Raw genomic sequence first — 16314 nt, 5'->3', positions numbered from 1 at the left:
TCCCACCAAAATCGTCGGCAATCAGGATGCTGAGAATCAACATCCCAACTAGTGATCTTGACGTGTCATGTGGGAACGCTACAGCCATTTGTTTCGCACCATGCCGGAGAACCTGCGTCCCCACATAAGGTTATATCATACGATCGTCCCCTGTATGTACTGAGGATCCTGCGTACCGCCTTGGATCTGCGGCGACTGTGAACCTAACGGGCCCTGAAGATTTGGAGGATCGTACAATCCACCTAGAGATCCACCTAGACAAGGATCGATATTGGATCCCAGGGCAGCGGTCAACTCTGGCATAGAAGGCAGACCAACGTCCAGGATTCCTGTGTTGCTAGCTATAGCTGTCTGGGAGCCTTCCTCAGGTGGAGTTACTTCCAGACCAATGGATCCATTCAGCGCTATTTTAATCGGGTTGTGGTTCGAGGGATGCGACAGAGCACCTAAACCTATGTCTTCTAAACTGCTTTTTCTTCTACTTATCGTCAGTCCTTGCCTCAACGAGTTGCTACGTCTCAGCAGAATGTCGTCGACCACTCTCAGAGAATTGGAACGACCACGTAGAGCGCCAGCCACCGTCGGACTGTCTGGTAAGGACAAGGAATTCGATTTGGTGGTGCTCAACGGAGGAGCTCTTGGCAAACCGATTCCCGATCCTCGACGACTTCCTGCCCCAGCTCCCGGTAAACCGGCCGAAGCCACCGCTGCGCTCATTTGCGATACCAGTTGGGCCGAACAGAAGCTGATGTTGCTCTTCCTCCTCGAATTGTGTCGTTCGAAAGTCTTCTGCGCGGAGAACGGACTTGGTCGAACTAGGTACACGATGTCACCTTCCTCGAGCTTCAGATCGCAGCTGGGATTGATGATCACGTAGGAGAGGCTGTTTCGCTTCTCGGAGACGTCGTCGTAATCGGCTACTGGGAGGTTCAACGACTCCATCCGGGAATGGACCAAGTTGGCGATCTCGGCTCTCTCGATCTGCTGGGCGTGGTTGTCTCGTGCCTCGTCCCCGAGGCTTACGGAGTACTGCTTTGAAAGAAATGCGTGGATTTTAGTTTCGATTTGTGGAATGGCGGAATATTTTTAGAACGTACGAATAACACATTGTTAGTGCTTTTTCGGATAGATCATTGATTGATAAATTATTGGCGAATTGGACGATCTGTTGACACTCTTGTATCCTTTAATTCCGTTTATTTCATTCCATCGATTTCTTGATTTAAAAAGCACGTATTGAGGTATATGGAGGAAATTTTCAAGCCACGATAATGTTCACGAATTAATTCATATTTCTGTCAAACAGAGTTCGTTTAATAGCAGTTCTACCGTAATTGCTCGATCTTCAAGAATTACCTCACGTATAAAAATGAAAGAGCTAAATCGAATAATTTAGTAACAACTTCAACCATTTGCCAAACGTTTATCAATCACCGTCCATCCAACGTCAAAAGGTCAATCATCAAAAAATTGAAGTGTGAGTGCTCTCGATGCTCGATCGAGAGGTCAATGTAGGCGGTGAAGACGAACAGAGAGTTCTTGAACGTTCACAGGCCGGAAGCCACTGACTGCTTTGGTACACTGGGCATGCGCTCTGCAATATGGTGAGTTTTCTTTTTTTTTTTTTTTTTGAACACCAGCGAAAGAAGAACCAAGGCGTAGAATGGAGCGATAGAGAAAGTAGTATACGTGATAGAATAGATAGAAAGGGGCAAACAGAGAAAATAGAGATGCGGCGTACGGGGATTATATAAAGAGAAATAGTATGGTGAACAATATACAACATAGAAGAAATCGATCGAGAGAATAAACGGCGACCAGACAACGTCGACTCTGTACTCACAGCTGAGGCACCCTTGTCGCGGGTGGCGCAATTCGCAAGGCACGAAGCTGCCGCCGAATGACGCACCTTGTACGTCACGCCGACGCCGGCATCGCTCTCCGCGTCTGAGTCGCCCTGCCAAAACGATAAGCATTTCTACCCTTACTAATGATAGCCCACCGTTCACATTTCGCACGCACGCCGCTGCTCGATCGTGGTTTTCGTTTTATTTCGTTTTCTTTTGTCATATGTACATGATCGGTGGCTACTGTGCTAGTATCGTGTACGTTCATTGACTTTTGTCTATTAAGCTTCCTCCGTGGAAGCAGCGTACAGGATGCCCATAAGAAGCGATGGGCTCGAGTCGCAGGTTTAATAGAAATGTCTTTTGATAAAGAAGCAAGAACATTAACAGAGCGTATTCGGAAGTTCTGCAAGTATTTCGAAAAAAAGAAACGGTACTTTTTAAGTAGATTCGAACCCAAACGCGATGCATTCGAACCTTCTGTGAGTACTTGGGGGAATAAAGAAGGTAGCCTCAAGTGGAATTAATAAAATAGGTTGAATAGGCTCGAAACTATATGAACACGTTGTTAGAAATTATCTATTTAGCTTAAAACTATCTATCTTTTCGGCAATAATTTTTACATAGTTACAAGCGTAAATTATTTTTCACTTTTCGAATGTTCATTGTAATCGAAGCATACGTATGTTTTAACAATCCGTTCGCATAAATACTGCAAATTGCTTCAAAGTTGCTAATATAATTAGACAATTACGATATACCGAACTTTATCCACAAACTAATAATTAATAGTAGCAAATTGCAACCTTCACAGGCCATTGTATGTAGGTATTGAATAAATATCTATATTATCCAATATTTCGCGTGATCGTGTACATACACACACACACACGCACGCGCGGAAGGTATACTAAAAATGAATCTCAATAGTCGAATTAACGCGTTATCAACGGAAGAAGCATTTCGATTTATAATAATAATATATATAATATTTCTAACACGATGCAGGTTCAAAGAAACGAACACGTTCAGGATCGAAGGACGTGCTACGAGCATCGTTTCAACAAGATGCAAGAGCCCTACATTTCTTTGATTCTCATTGAAAGGGATCAGATATCTCTAAAAAAAACGCTGCACGAGCTGACACCGGGATAGATACAGAGCATAAGATAGAGCGGGATTACAACCATGCGCTACTCACAGCTGCCATTCAAAAAGTTGTTTCCTGCCCTTATGAATATGTATAGTACACGAACCAATCACTTATAATTATAGTTGTCACTATCGAGAAAGAATAATCTTTTTACTCACGTGAGACGTGTCTGAAACTGTGGTGTCTTGCGTTCTGTAAATACCAATGGGAATTTCGCAAGTAGTCGAACACAGCTTTTGGTATAATCTACCATAGGTTCTGATCCACATGTCGTCCTTCGTAATTCTCATCTGTAATTAACCGGATAATGAAGCAATTTGAGGGGGTGGAGTTTCTTTCTCCCTTGGAAATTTAGATGTATTAGTTAATTACAGTTTGGGATGTACGAGTAATTAGATTAAGTTGGGAAATGTGTCTAATTAGGGGCGTAGTTGTGGTTAATTGGAAGTAGAATTATCGCAAAATATGTACATGTAGTGTAAAGTAATTGAGTTGGAAGTGTCGTTAATAGAGTTAAAAGTGCTGTTTTTTAGCTCGATCGATGAAACCATCAATTAAGACGGCGAGGTCAACCATTCCTTCGTATCTCTTTCACTTTCCAAACTTTTCGAGTAAGTTTTTACTCGGATAATAATTAAACCTCAATCATTTTTGTGTTGAAAAAATGTGCAATATAGAAATTGGTTGGTTTAAATATAGCGCAAATTTTTTTCAAGATACTCGTTCAAAATATGACTTTGCGGTATATGCGTAATTTTCATTTTTCAATTATTAGACTATTATTATTGTATAGAAAAAAAAATAATAAATATTTGTAAACAAATAGAGTCATTTATTTCCTATTTTTTATACATATATATGTGACGTTGTGTATGTAAAGTATACTTGATTGTGAATTTCCAATGTGAGCGGATACTTTTGCGATGAACTCGATTGAGAAACAAGGAAGGATGTGAAAGAATATTTTCGAATCTTTTACCGATGTTAAAAATCCAGAGCCTGGCGCTTGATCCACACCCAACAGCAATCTCACGAACGTTATCATATAATCTTTAACAAATGCTTGATAAAGAAGTGTATCCAGCATAGAAGCACTGAAGACACTGCCAGCCGCAAAAGGCAATCGAAACATATAAGATATGTGCGAGCCTCTTTCCTTTTCTCTCTGTTAAAACAATTAAAATGATTCGAAATATACTCTTAATTACAGTTAAAAATTTGATTAATTTTTATACTACACAGAAAATTATTTCACCTTTGAGAATTCAATTTTCTTTTTATTATGGAAAAGTGTTATTTTATTAATTATTCATAATAGAAACATATTTCTTTCTGATGTGTTTGCAAAAAATGCATAATGCACTAAAGTTTAAGACGAGCTTTACCATTTAATTCATTAACAATTTGTCAAAGATGAAAGGATTAAAGTGAGATAAAAGTCTGAAGTTTTCAAGAACAAAATTATTTTAACTCTTATAATATATTAAGATGCAAGCAAATCTATTTCATAATACTATCATCATTAACTCCAAGTATTGGAGAGGTTTCCAAGTTGATTGCTTTTCTACTATAGAAGATATGCTCGTCTCGTGTTTGTAATGTAATAAAATTTCCTTTATACGGATAAGGTAACTAAGTAAAGGTCAAGTATACGTGTTTATAATCACTAAAGGCAAGTAGCGTTGTAAGGAAATACGAGATAATCTAAGATAACAAATTTTACGTATTATCAAGCCTCATTGGAGATTAGTTACTTAATTAAGAAATCTCCGTAGTAGGTTACTTACTAATAGAGTAAACTTGAATACATGGTAAACTTGAATGCAAATTGTTACTTCTATATTTAACGTTAAAATAATTTCATCGCTTCCTTCTTTATTTAATGATATTTCACTTTTTCACGTGACACACAAATAAGCATAAATTATTGTTTAATTTAATAATCAGTGGATTAATTATTATTGAAAGATCAAAGTCTGCTATTAATTACGAATTGCTCGAGCGCTTCTAAAAATTATCATTTAAAACAATAGAGAGAAATACCTTTTCCATTTTACTGAGATGAAGAGCGTACTTGTCGTGTGCCCTGAATTGCATGAAACGCATATTACTCGATTGTGAGAGCTCCGTTATGCTTTTTATGCTAGGAAAGAATCTGCAAATTCACAAATAATGCTTTCAGTAAATATATTTGTGTATATACATATTCATCACATAATGTAATTGTAAAGGAATTAAATCGAAATTAAAATGAGACAAAAATAGAATAAACTTGGAACTTATTCAAAATAATATACTAAAATATCAAGTATAAATACTAAGTTTAAATACGTATATATTTATTAAATAATATATGCCAATAAAATATAAAATAGTACGTGTATTAATTGAACATTCTCGAAATTTTACACTATATTTTCATGGTTTAGTATAATAGTTATTTGTGAAAGATTTTCAATGCTTACTTAAACATCGTCTGAACCGCGACGATGGTATTGCAGTCAGCCAAAGTGTCTTCTTCTGCGGAATTACTAAGTTCCTTGTTTACGACGACGACATTTTCCGCTAGAGTGATACCAGCGCGAAGAAGATCGTCCAAACAATCGATGGTACCTCGCATCCAGTATACCAAAGGAAAGTAAGACACCGCATCGAGGAACGCAATTTCCGGTGTCCGTTCCAGCAGAAGAATGATTGGGTTCAACGAAGTTTTTGACCTAACACAGATCATTGATTAGCATTATGCAATTTTTTTACACTAAAATATTCTTTTATTTTGAAATTTAATTTCCAGTAAGGATAGATTAGAACAGTTCTGAAGTATAGACAGTTTGTAAAGTACAGACTTTTGAATGATCGTACAAAGTTTACACTATAGATAAATTGCATACATCATTTTTTTGAGGATACCTAAAATGAGCCCTTAAAGGAATTATGAAGTTATAGATCCCATTACTAGCGTAATCAGCTGCCAGGATAATGGTCTTATTCTGCCAATTGTACTCTTTCGCGTTTCTGTAGCTACAATGTTGGCACACCTAACAACCAAGAACATTTGCAATTATAATTTCAGATCAGCATTCACTTTGCAAGTCTATCAAATATTCACCTGTGCAAGCTGAAGACAGCAGAGTGGTTTCTTTTCTTTCAGCAAATAACATAAAGTTGGCGAGACCCCTATGAAGGGTGAAACAGGTGGAAATCCTTTAACGATCCTATAATCACATCGACGTTGTATTAAATTGTTGTATAATTCATACACAGTATGCATTGCATTTGACTTTGTAAGCAGGTGTAAGCTTTCGAATGCATGAAAAGACATTTTGTTTCTTTCTGTTTGGAATCTTTTGTCACATCGAAATGTAAAGCACGAAGAACACTTGCTGCCTGATATTTATAATCAGAACCATTTTTTACATATATTAAAAACTATACAATTTTTAATATATAATATACATTTTTTTCTCTAATAACATAATAATCAAATTGCAATTGATTAACATCTATAAGAATATTCTTTTAATGCTCTTTTCAATTGTTTTATTTTTAAATAATATTTAAACTATTTTCCATATGAATTATTATAGACTGAAACGAAGAAAATGTACTTTTACACGATTCGCAGGTTTCAAATGCAATGTGTATCGCACTAATTATATCGATACAGTGATAAAACATGATGTTATACTGTTGACGTGTACAACGTGACAAGCATGTGCGAATGTGTAGAATGATCAAAATATTAAAAACATGTACAATTTTTAAATAAAATAAGGGTATTAAAATAAGAGTCGTGTACTGAGTATCGAGCTATTTTTAAAAACTGATTCTTCAAATTATTTGAAAGTAAATAACTGCATCATTTTCAATTTAAATGTTAAGTTATTTAAATTACAATACTGTCAGATAAGATTTTCGCGTGTGATCTACATACATACATGCATTATGCAGAAACTAATATTTTCCATCATTCTGCTATTTTTGCTGCATCTATTTCACATAAAATCATTCTCAGTTATTTATAGATAAAACTAATACGTGTTAGTGTATCAAAATATTTCTTATTATTATTGCCTATAAATATGAAACGATATGAAAATCATTTTACCTCGAACTATTTATATACAGATTTAGTTGTCGTGTGATTTTTTGAAATTTCGATAAACACATCTACAACATTATACGCAACAGATATATAAAATCTGACTACATTATATAAGGATAAATTAATGACGATATCGCGAAGAGAAAGAAATTCTCCAAATAGGTAAATTCATCATGCCACCTTTACAACTCACGTTTAAATAATATGTGCGTGACTAAAGAAGTCACGTGGAATAACATCTTAATGCGTTTAATGTTATCTAATGAACGATTTGCATATGAAAAATACCGAGTAATACGCGTTCTATAATATTTATGCTTATACTAAGCAAATACTAGCTTATAGTGACCAAAGTGGTAAATGAAAATGAAAATTATGAATATGAACAATCATATTTATGCTTGAGATAAGCATAAAGCATCGCGGTTGTTCGTACATATTCCAATGGAATGTATAAATTGTCAAAGTTTAAATGGAAAATACGCTTGGTATCTCTATATTATTCGTTTCTATGGGAATTTCATCCATTCAGGTCGGTACAACTTTAAAGGATGCATCGTAACAATTTCCTGATTGTTACGCGTTACTCTTCTTTTATTTTTATTCGTTTCTTTTTTTCTTTTAATTGCGTTACGTATCCCGGCAATTGTAGACATAGTAAAAAATTTCTTTTTAATACGTTGCATAAAAAGTATCGTCAAAAACTGCAATTTCAATAATTTCTAAGGAAGCTGTTCGAAGCAGTGTTACGAATTACAATTATTTATCTAATAAATTTACTTGGTGCTACACGAATACCTTGAAAACCGATCAATCCGACCTGATGGAAAGTTCATTTCGGCTACGTCCAACATTTTCGTAACTTCATTCACCTTGCAATGCCGCGTGTTTCGTATCAGAATAACTTCAATTTCAGAGCTCGTTCCATTGCAAACGATTCAACGAGCCGTATTAAACAGCGAACCTCGATGCACGATGTAGATGATTAAAGTTTGCTTGAATCAGTTAATAAATTCCGAAGCTGCGTATCTACCGCGACCTCTTTATCAACTTCCTTCGCCCATTTTCTTCGCGTGTGTCTCGCGATCACGCGCCACAACTTCCGCTGAAATATGCATGCTGCGGAAAGTGTCTGGCTAATCAATCTTTTAAGAGCACGAACTAATTCACGCTTCCCTTTTCTCTATACATAATATTATGATAGGTAATAAGCGAGAGAACGTTTCCAAATAAAAACAGTTTTTTCCTATTAATAACGCGACTAAAGCAAGGTATTAATTAAGAAAGAAAGAAAGAAAAAACAGAAACAGAGGATTTTATAATCCTTAAGAGTAAGATAAAGCGTTGATTTCAATTACCAAAATATCACACACATATACACGAAACCCTTTATAGAGAAAAAATCTATTTCATAGAAGATTATTACCAATTTTATATTTAAATTGACGTAATTCTTAATTGAAAAATTCTTCTCTCTTAAATTTGTAAATTTAAGTTAAATTTGAAGAACAGTCACTTTATTCGACACAGTAGAATCAAATGTAACTTCGATCGTTGCTTTGCAGTGGTAACATATCGAAAATTCAAAACGATTCGACGTTTTCGTTCTGAACGTTCCCTCGACGCGACGCGAGGATAGTTTGTACGAAAGCATAAAAACGTGAACTCACCCTTTGAAACTGCTGGGCAAAGGTCGTGCGTGAAGACGGCAGTGCATAAAGACGATGCAAGAAGGAAGACATCGAAAACATCCATGAGGACATATAGGGTGTCAGGCAGGACAGCATCGAGCAGCGATTCAATACCATCGACGGTCGATTAGTGTGGCACAGGCATCGAGAGACATTCATACAGGACAGACCGACCATCAACGTAAACTTGCGTTTAATTGTATTTTAGGATGTTGAATGACAGGTTTCGCGTGACAACGACCTCTCGTGCTCCAAAACTTTTACCTTATTCGCCCTGTCTGTCTCTTGTCACCGTGACATTCGAACTTTTCAGATCGCTCGACGTTACACGCTTCGAGATGGAAATTTCGTCGTCGTCATCGTCGTTGTTGTCGTCGTTCGAAATCAAAATTTTTTCAATTCGACCAAATTTCGTTTCGAATTTTTTATGTATTGTATCGAATGGAAACTTTATTTCGAAAGTGTTTGCACGGATGTGACGGAGGTGTGGAAAAGTGTCGGATGGTAAATACCGGATGGGAAGAAGAGAAAATATAGATTTTGTATCTTTGAAAATAAAGACTGCAAGGAAGAACACGACGAGTTACATTTTTTCTGTTTTACAAGGAAGCAATTTTAAACTTTGAAAGATCGTTAGTTTATTTGATTTCGACAAATACGTGTGTTTTCACATCCCCTTTTAAATTTTCAAAATATTGTTCGTCGTAATACCGAGGCAACGAAATATCGAAGATATTAAAATACTGTTTGTTTTAATAATTATACTTTAGCTTTCCACGAAACTTCGCCGATTTATCAACTATTTGAAAATAATTACATTTTCGAAACTGACAGATTGTTTCCATTTTTAATCGTGTCACGTTAAAATTCTCCCGTTTGATCATAAAATCCTATTAAAAGGAAAAAATAAAAATGGCTGTACTTATCGTGTTTTCCCCTGTGATCTTCAAACGCTACTAAATCATTATAAGACAGGAAATTGATATGGTTACGTTATGGGTACGTTACGTCGAATAGGCGATCAGAGGAAATAACATCTAGGGGTGCAGAAACAAGATGAGCATGGTGCATAGTTTCTGCAGCGTAGCTGCTAAACGTTGTTTCCTATAATAGATAGTAACTCTGATAAGATAGTACAGATTTTCGTTTACTTAATTAATACTTAACGACAGACGATTCGTCTCAGAGATGTTTCAACGTTTACTTCATTATCACAATTTAATGGAGAATATTACGAGCTTCGATATTTGAATGTCTTTAATTGTAAAAAGTTTCACCAAAGAAATCTATATATCACTGAATAAAATCGAATCACGTTAATTTATATTATCGTACAAATTAATAAATAAATAAAAGTACCAAGTAACCCGACAGACTACATCTGTAGTAATGATAAAATATATGGACGTCTGTAATTGAACGATTGTGCGTAAACGAGATATCAAAAATGAATATTTTATCGACTGTACGATCCTACAGTGTATCCTTATTGCGTTCCAAAGAAAATACCGGCAATATTCTCATATATATAACGCTAAATAACAATCTAAATAGTTTGACGTAGTATAATGCAAAATCTAATATTTCAAGTAGCCAGTATGTTCTTCCTAAAAACTAATATCGAGAGGTATAATGTACAATATTCAGAATATAAAAACAATGACAAACAAGGTACATTCATCCGGTATATGTATAAATATATAAACAAATATAAGTATATATTCATATACCAATATATATTACATATGATAGTAATATGTAGTATATAGATATGCATATGTGTATATGTAGAAAAAATTTATACACAAAATACGTTCGATGCACAAGAGACTGTGCCATGCAAGTGCCCGAGATAGTGCATGATCGTTTCACTCGTAAAGGATTTCACGATCGTGCTTCAATACATAGATCAAAAGGATTTGTCAAAGAGAGGAAACCAGCTTTCTCATCTATCTAATAAACGTATCTATAAATTTGTAGCGAGCGCTAATCTTTGACCGTCAGTTTCCTCGCGTTCATATTGGATGTGCTAGGAAACCTTGTACCTTCGATCCTTCCGACCTTGGACGTAAGAAAGAAATAAAATGAATTGCGATCAGAAATCGATCATACTCACGCTATTTTCTCGCTGGGCGATCTCCAAGGTACGTCGTCGTCCATTTCGTCCTCAGACTCGTCACCTTCGTGGTCTAAAGACTCTTGACCGGGAAGATGCAAGGTTGAGCTCGTTAACATGTCCGGAACTGGTAAAATGCTCGGTCTCCTACTTCCTGCAACGTTTTGATGTAATTTCCTTTATAAGAATTCACATGTTATAGAACTTTATGTATTTTACACTTTAGTACGCACACGTTTTGTACAATTGTGTTTAGATGATTATTCTGACTCTTTCTAATATTTTCAAATAAAAATACACGATACTTTTTGTAATATAATTAGTTGAATTTATACTTCGCCACTATATGTTTCGGTGGCCTGGAAATTAAACGTTGATTGGCAGCGATTAAAAGAAGAATCACCATCGTTCCATTTTAAACATTATTTATCAAATACATGCTATAATAAATGATTTATTGCACTAGTACTCTGGATATCAAATAGTAACCGCTTAAAAATGTATTATTTGGCGTACATCATGCGTTTCCTTCAAAAATTGCAAAATTCTTCTCCTTTACCTATAATGGTTGACTTATACTACTTCTATATTTCCGTATCTGTCTTTGTACATGAATTTACAGATTTTAACTAAGCATGCGGAATAATATTGGTTTAATTATTAATTTACCTCTTCTTTGTGTGAGGATTTCGGGACTGAGCAGATTGGGATTCGGATCTAAGGATCGTGGAACGTCCAAATGATTTCCGGTTATCGGTGTCTGCGGCGAAGATCCTCCATCTTTCAAACACTGTCGCGAATCTCCAAATCCTCCTGGGTCTAAATAGGTTGCTATAAAATTAGAGGTCTGTTATTAACAATTATTTACATACATCTCCTAAAAATATAAAAAAGTTTCTAATAAAAATAGAAATACAGTCCGTTCATCATGACTGATAAAAAGAGGGGTATAAAAAAATATCCTTTAAAACATTTCATGAAGAAATATTAGTCTATGTGTAAATTAAAGAATTTTCAAAACTGTGTACTGTTGTTCACTTATTTTCAATAGTTTACATTTTCTGTGTATATTTTATTCTTTTATCACCAATTAATTACGCACCGTTTCTTTTAATATCTTTTTCTCCTTAATATTTGTTCAATTTGATAAGTGATATTGAAAAATAAATTAAGATGTTATATATCTTCAGTTAGAATTTTTCTACGTATTTAGTAATTTTATTATAATGCAAAGTAATAGTGGTAATTTTTTTATTTTGATCGAAGATTATTATTTGCAAGCTGAATACCTCGCTCTTGTAATTTTCAACGCTGTTTTGTGGTATGTATGTTTATGGAGTCCATTCATTAGTGATTAAAATAATGCGAACGTTTTGAATTCAAGAGAAGAAAAGAAAGTAGGAAACAGTTCGTCTATATTTTAATTACATAGCGGATCACATAGAAGATTTTATTATTATTTAATGTTAAGCACTTAAAATATTTTTTTATTTTGATATCCACCATGGTCTAAAATAAAGGAATTACATAAAATGTGTCAGTGTTGTTAATTCGAGTTAAATTATATTCGGAGTAAAAACTCTTATACATAAATTTCAATTCTATGCATGCGTATTTTTTTTATATAATAACATGCATCTACAAGTCACGAGAGAAAAGAACATTTACATAATGCAAAAACATTGCATTAAGTTATAAAGCCATGCTACTAAGCTTAGATGTTTATTTGTTATTCTTATCAATAATACAATTTAAACGGTTAGTACAAGCAAACTGAGTTAAGAAAATAAAAATATCTTTAGATAAAACAAGGAACTATTTATTTAAAAAGAAGAAAGTAATTTAGCAATTAATGCTGTAAGGTAGTCATTTATAATTTCATACATATTAACTTTCTATCTGCTTTTATACGTTCCAATCTACTGCATGCAGAACTGTAAATTAGTTACACTGCGACAGAAATGGTAATTAATGAGAGAGATCGGTACCAACAAAATTAACATATTAAAGTCTAATGCAGCATAAATTCATAACATTTGCGTCTAATATATGTATTATTCATTTGGTACGTATGAAACCCTGATCAATCTTACATTATTATACTACGTCGATCGATTTATCGTTCTGTTGAAATTTATACAACGTATTTTTTCATAAATCTTTCTCATAAATGATGCGAAGAATATACGTATACCAATTTTATTCTAACTATGCAAATATAAAAAACTGACGTTATATTTCTCTAAAAAGAATCCACCGTAGAATACATTTAAAACCCACAGAAAATTTGATAACATTAATTTATCAAGTATAGTTTATCAAGATCTTTTATATTGTAACGTTATGGTATAAAATATATAATTGTAAGTGGAGCTGTATGAAATGACAGAGTTATAAATTTGTGATAATTGTTGAATACATTTTTCCACAGAATTAAATGATAATGTGTTCGAAGCTTCTTACAGTTAATTCCATAACTAATTTTTATTCAATAAATATTCCCTAAATCTAATACTTTCTCAAACTATATCTATCTAAGTTATATTGAACCATATTCTTTGACAAATTAATTATTTATAAATCAATAATATACAGAGGCATCGTTAGAACCAAATCCACTCTATCGTTCTTCATTATTTCTACCGCATAACGCGAAATAAATGAAACATTACCATTTGCCATTAATATCATAGATACTCTTCTTATCTTTCTTACAACGATAATTCATTAATAATCGTACTAACTTTATCCTGCCCTTCGAACTTTCTTCCGATAACGTATAAAAATGCCCAAATATCCTTGCGTAAGATTAAATTGTCCACCGATATAAAAGAAGGGAAAACGGATATATCAAAGTACAGCTATAAATCGTATCGCCAAAATCAGATGAAAGAGACGAAAGGAACAACAACGAGAACCAATACCAAAAAGAGAGTAAGATAAAAGAAAAGAAGATAAGGGCAAGCGCATGCGACACTCACGGTGGACATTGGATGCGAGTATGTTGTGGTGTTCGAGTGGTGTGGGCGTGCTAGGGAGGACCTGCAAAATAACCTGTGGGGCCCTGTGTGCCTGTGTACCGTGTACGTTCTGTCCACGGGGCCCCGTGCAGGTCGTCTCCTGTCTGCAGCAAGCTGTTTCGTTCAGCGCATTGTTACAACTGTTGGAATAACGATGGTGCTCGTTGGCACCGGGCTTGTTTGCAGTACCGTTCCCATCACCACCGGCGATCGTGCAGCTGGTAGAGATCGTCGTCGTTGTCGTCGTAGTGCCTGCCCCTGTGCCAGAGTTCATCGTGGTAGTGGTGTTGTTCGTTGTTGTGTTACTGGCCGAATTACTGTTCATGTTTCCGGTCCCATCGGTCTTCGTCTCCACGACCACTTGCGTACCCTCCGCCACGGTTCCAGTTTGGTTGTTCGCCACCACGAACGCCGAATTCTCCTCCTTTGTAATGCTCATGTAGTAACAGGTGTCCGTTTTCTTCATTATGTGTCGCGGACCTTGTGATACATTGAAGCGAGTTAGATAATTTTTGAGAAGCTCGATCGATGGTAGATTTTGATAGTTAAGAAATTAAATAAAAGATTTTATACGTTTTTGAGGAAAAATACGTCTTTCAGTGTGATATGTTGGGGCTAGTTGTTATTTACGTGGTTCTTGATTTTGAGTGTGAGAATACGTATAAGAGCGAGAATATCATGCGTGAATTATACGATATTCGAAAGTTACCAGGATTTAAAAGGATGGTATCTTCGTAAAATTCCGGAAGTTCCGCTGGGCGGACCGCGACTAATGCCACCCCATATTTACGATGACTGTGAAAGGACGCGTAAGTGAAGGATTTACCCTCGTACTCGCCGAAAAATCGAGAATCTCCGAGAATAATGTGATAAATCTCGTTTCCGGAACATTTACCGTACAGCCTGTGCCACTCTTCTTGCGATTGCTGTCCCTCTCTAAAAAATCAGGGACAGACCGATCAGTTTCTTCCAATAAACTTTATCACTTCCAATAAACTTCCAATAAAATTAATGACTTGCCATGACAAAACACTATTTGATTGATTTCTGTGTAATTCTTTCAATAGAATGATTCGCTTTTATACTTACTGTCCCCTGGAAGTGTGCAGTAGAAGAGTAACCAAGGTTGAAGCACCAGGGCACGTGCAATTATTCGCCAAAAGGGCGTACTTGAATTCGTCTTCGCACACCACGTGTTCCGCGAACTTCACGTGAAGTTTGTTCTCCGGACGGAAGATTTGTACGTACTGAGGAACGTTTGGTGCAAAATCCTTCACTGCCCACGATCTGTTGCCGATCATCGAAATATCGATAAGACATTCTTCTTTATTCTCAGTCAATGGGAAAAGTTATTGTATATTGTATGACATGTTATTCACATATTCTTCGTGTGTATAAAATTATTAAAAATTAATCGTCCAATAAGTTAATAATTTATCAATGTTTCATGTACGATTTTTCTTTTCTTTTTCAATTCTTCGAACGAAACTGACCTGAGTATCGTGTGCTCGTCAGCAGCGGTTTTGTCAGCGTAATTTCTTGCAGCAAGAACGAAGCAGGCTTCGGCCTCGTTCATTCTCGCCCTGGTAAGATCACTATCTTTCAAACACGATCCTTGAATATAGATAACCCTTTGCGCCCAAATGGGCACTTGTAGAATCATTCTCATCGTGGTATCCAGCTCCATAGGTGACAATAATACAACGTAGTAGTCCTAATTATAATTAAATTCATGAAACTTTTGTCAAGAATATACCGAAACTCTAAGCGTTATAATTACGCACGAAGCGTTGATATTGTTAAGATGTTGGTTTACATTTTACTTTAATTACTTTAATAATAAGGTAATGAATTATAATTGTTAAAATGGAATTTGTAAATTTGATAGCGTACTATGTCAGTGGAAGAGAGGAAAATGGAGAAGAAAATCGAGAAGGAAATTAAATCGGCCAAGAGTAATTACACGATCGAATTTCTCACCTGTAGAAGGGGATGGGCGTAAAATTCATTTAGAAAATCCATGATGGTGTCGGCTTGCAGCGTTGTACTACATACCACCACGTGTTTCTCGCTTTGCGCTCTGTGCGAGGAATACGAGCCACCTAGTTTTTGTCTTTCCATCCACGTGAAAGCCAACTGTTCAAACTGTTGGAAAAATTTCGGATGTCACTACAAAGCTACTTGTCATTTATTAGCTGGCTGACTATAATTATTGTAGAATAATCGTATTCCCTATTTTTTCGAGTAAAATGCAAGGACAACTTTTATCGAGATAAAAAATCAATTTCGAAAGTACTTTTAGAGTTGTAGCAAATTATTAGGTCGTCCGAAAAGTCTCTTTCGTTCTATAAGGAAATAATGGATGCACATCATTTTTCGTTT

At 35.4% G+C, this 16314-nt stretch overlaps 1 protein-coding gene across 15 annotated transcripts in view; it reads right to left on the bottom strand.

Annotated features, from left to right (window-relative positions):
- LOC117214797 (potassium channel subfamily T member 2) overlaps positions 1 to 16314 on the bottom strand; it is a 193810-nt gene continuing 177496 nt past the window's right edge. For 5 of the 15 annotated variants that reach the window (XM_033461134.1, XM_033461129.1, XM_033461130.1 and 2 more), the window contains 16 exons: positions 15913 to 16077; positions 15426 to 15646; positions 15022 to 15219; positions 14642 to 14868; positions 13894 to 14412; positions 11582 to 11743; positions 10913 to 11066; positions 8776 to 8784; positions 6110 to 6215; positions 5911 to 6038; positions 5466 to 5717; positions 5044 to 5155; positions 3980 to 4165; positions 3159 to 3290; positions 1844 to 1957; positions 1 to 1032 (listed from right to left, as the gene is read on the bottom strand). In XM_033461134.1, the coding sequence (XP_033317025.1) occupies positions 136 to 1032; positions 1844 to 1957; positions 3159 to 3290; positions 3980 to 4165; positions 5044 to 5155; positions 5466 to 5717; positions 5911 to 6038; positions 6110 to 6215; positions 8776 to 8784; positions 10913 to 11066; positions 11582 to 11743; positions 13894 to 14412; positions 14642 to 14868; positions 15022 to 15219; positions 15426 to 15646; positions 15913 to 16077 (3582 nt within the window). In that variant the 3' untranslated portion in view covers positions 1 to 135. The remainder of the gene's footprint in view (positions 1033 to 1843; positions 1958 to 3158; positions 3291 to 3979; positions 4166 to 5043; positions 5156 to 5465; positions 5718 to 5910; positions 6039 to 6109; positions 6216 to 8775; positions 8785 to 10912; positions 11067 to 11581; positions 11744 to 13893; positions 14413 to 14641; positions 14869 to 15021; positions 15220 to 15425; positions 15647 to 15912; positions 16078 to 16314) is intronic. The other 10 variants (XM_033461124.1, XM_033461125.1, XM_033461133.1 and 7 more) reach the window with 8 other exon arrangements.

Source organism: Bombus bifarius, unplaced genomic scaffold, assembly GCF_011952205.1.
Source record: "Bombus bifarius isolate JDL3187 unplaced genomic scaffold, Bbif_JDL3187 scf7180000009243, whole genome shotgun sequence".
NCBI lineage: Eukaryota > Metazoa > Arthropoda > Insecta > Hymenoptera > Apidae > Bombus > Bombus bifarius.
Note: the sequence above shows the minus strand (reverse complement) of the source record. Positions and strands in the feature narration are given on the sequence as shown.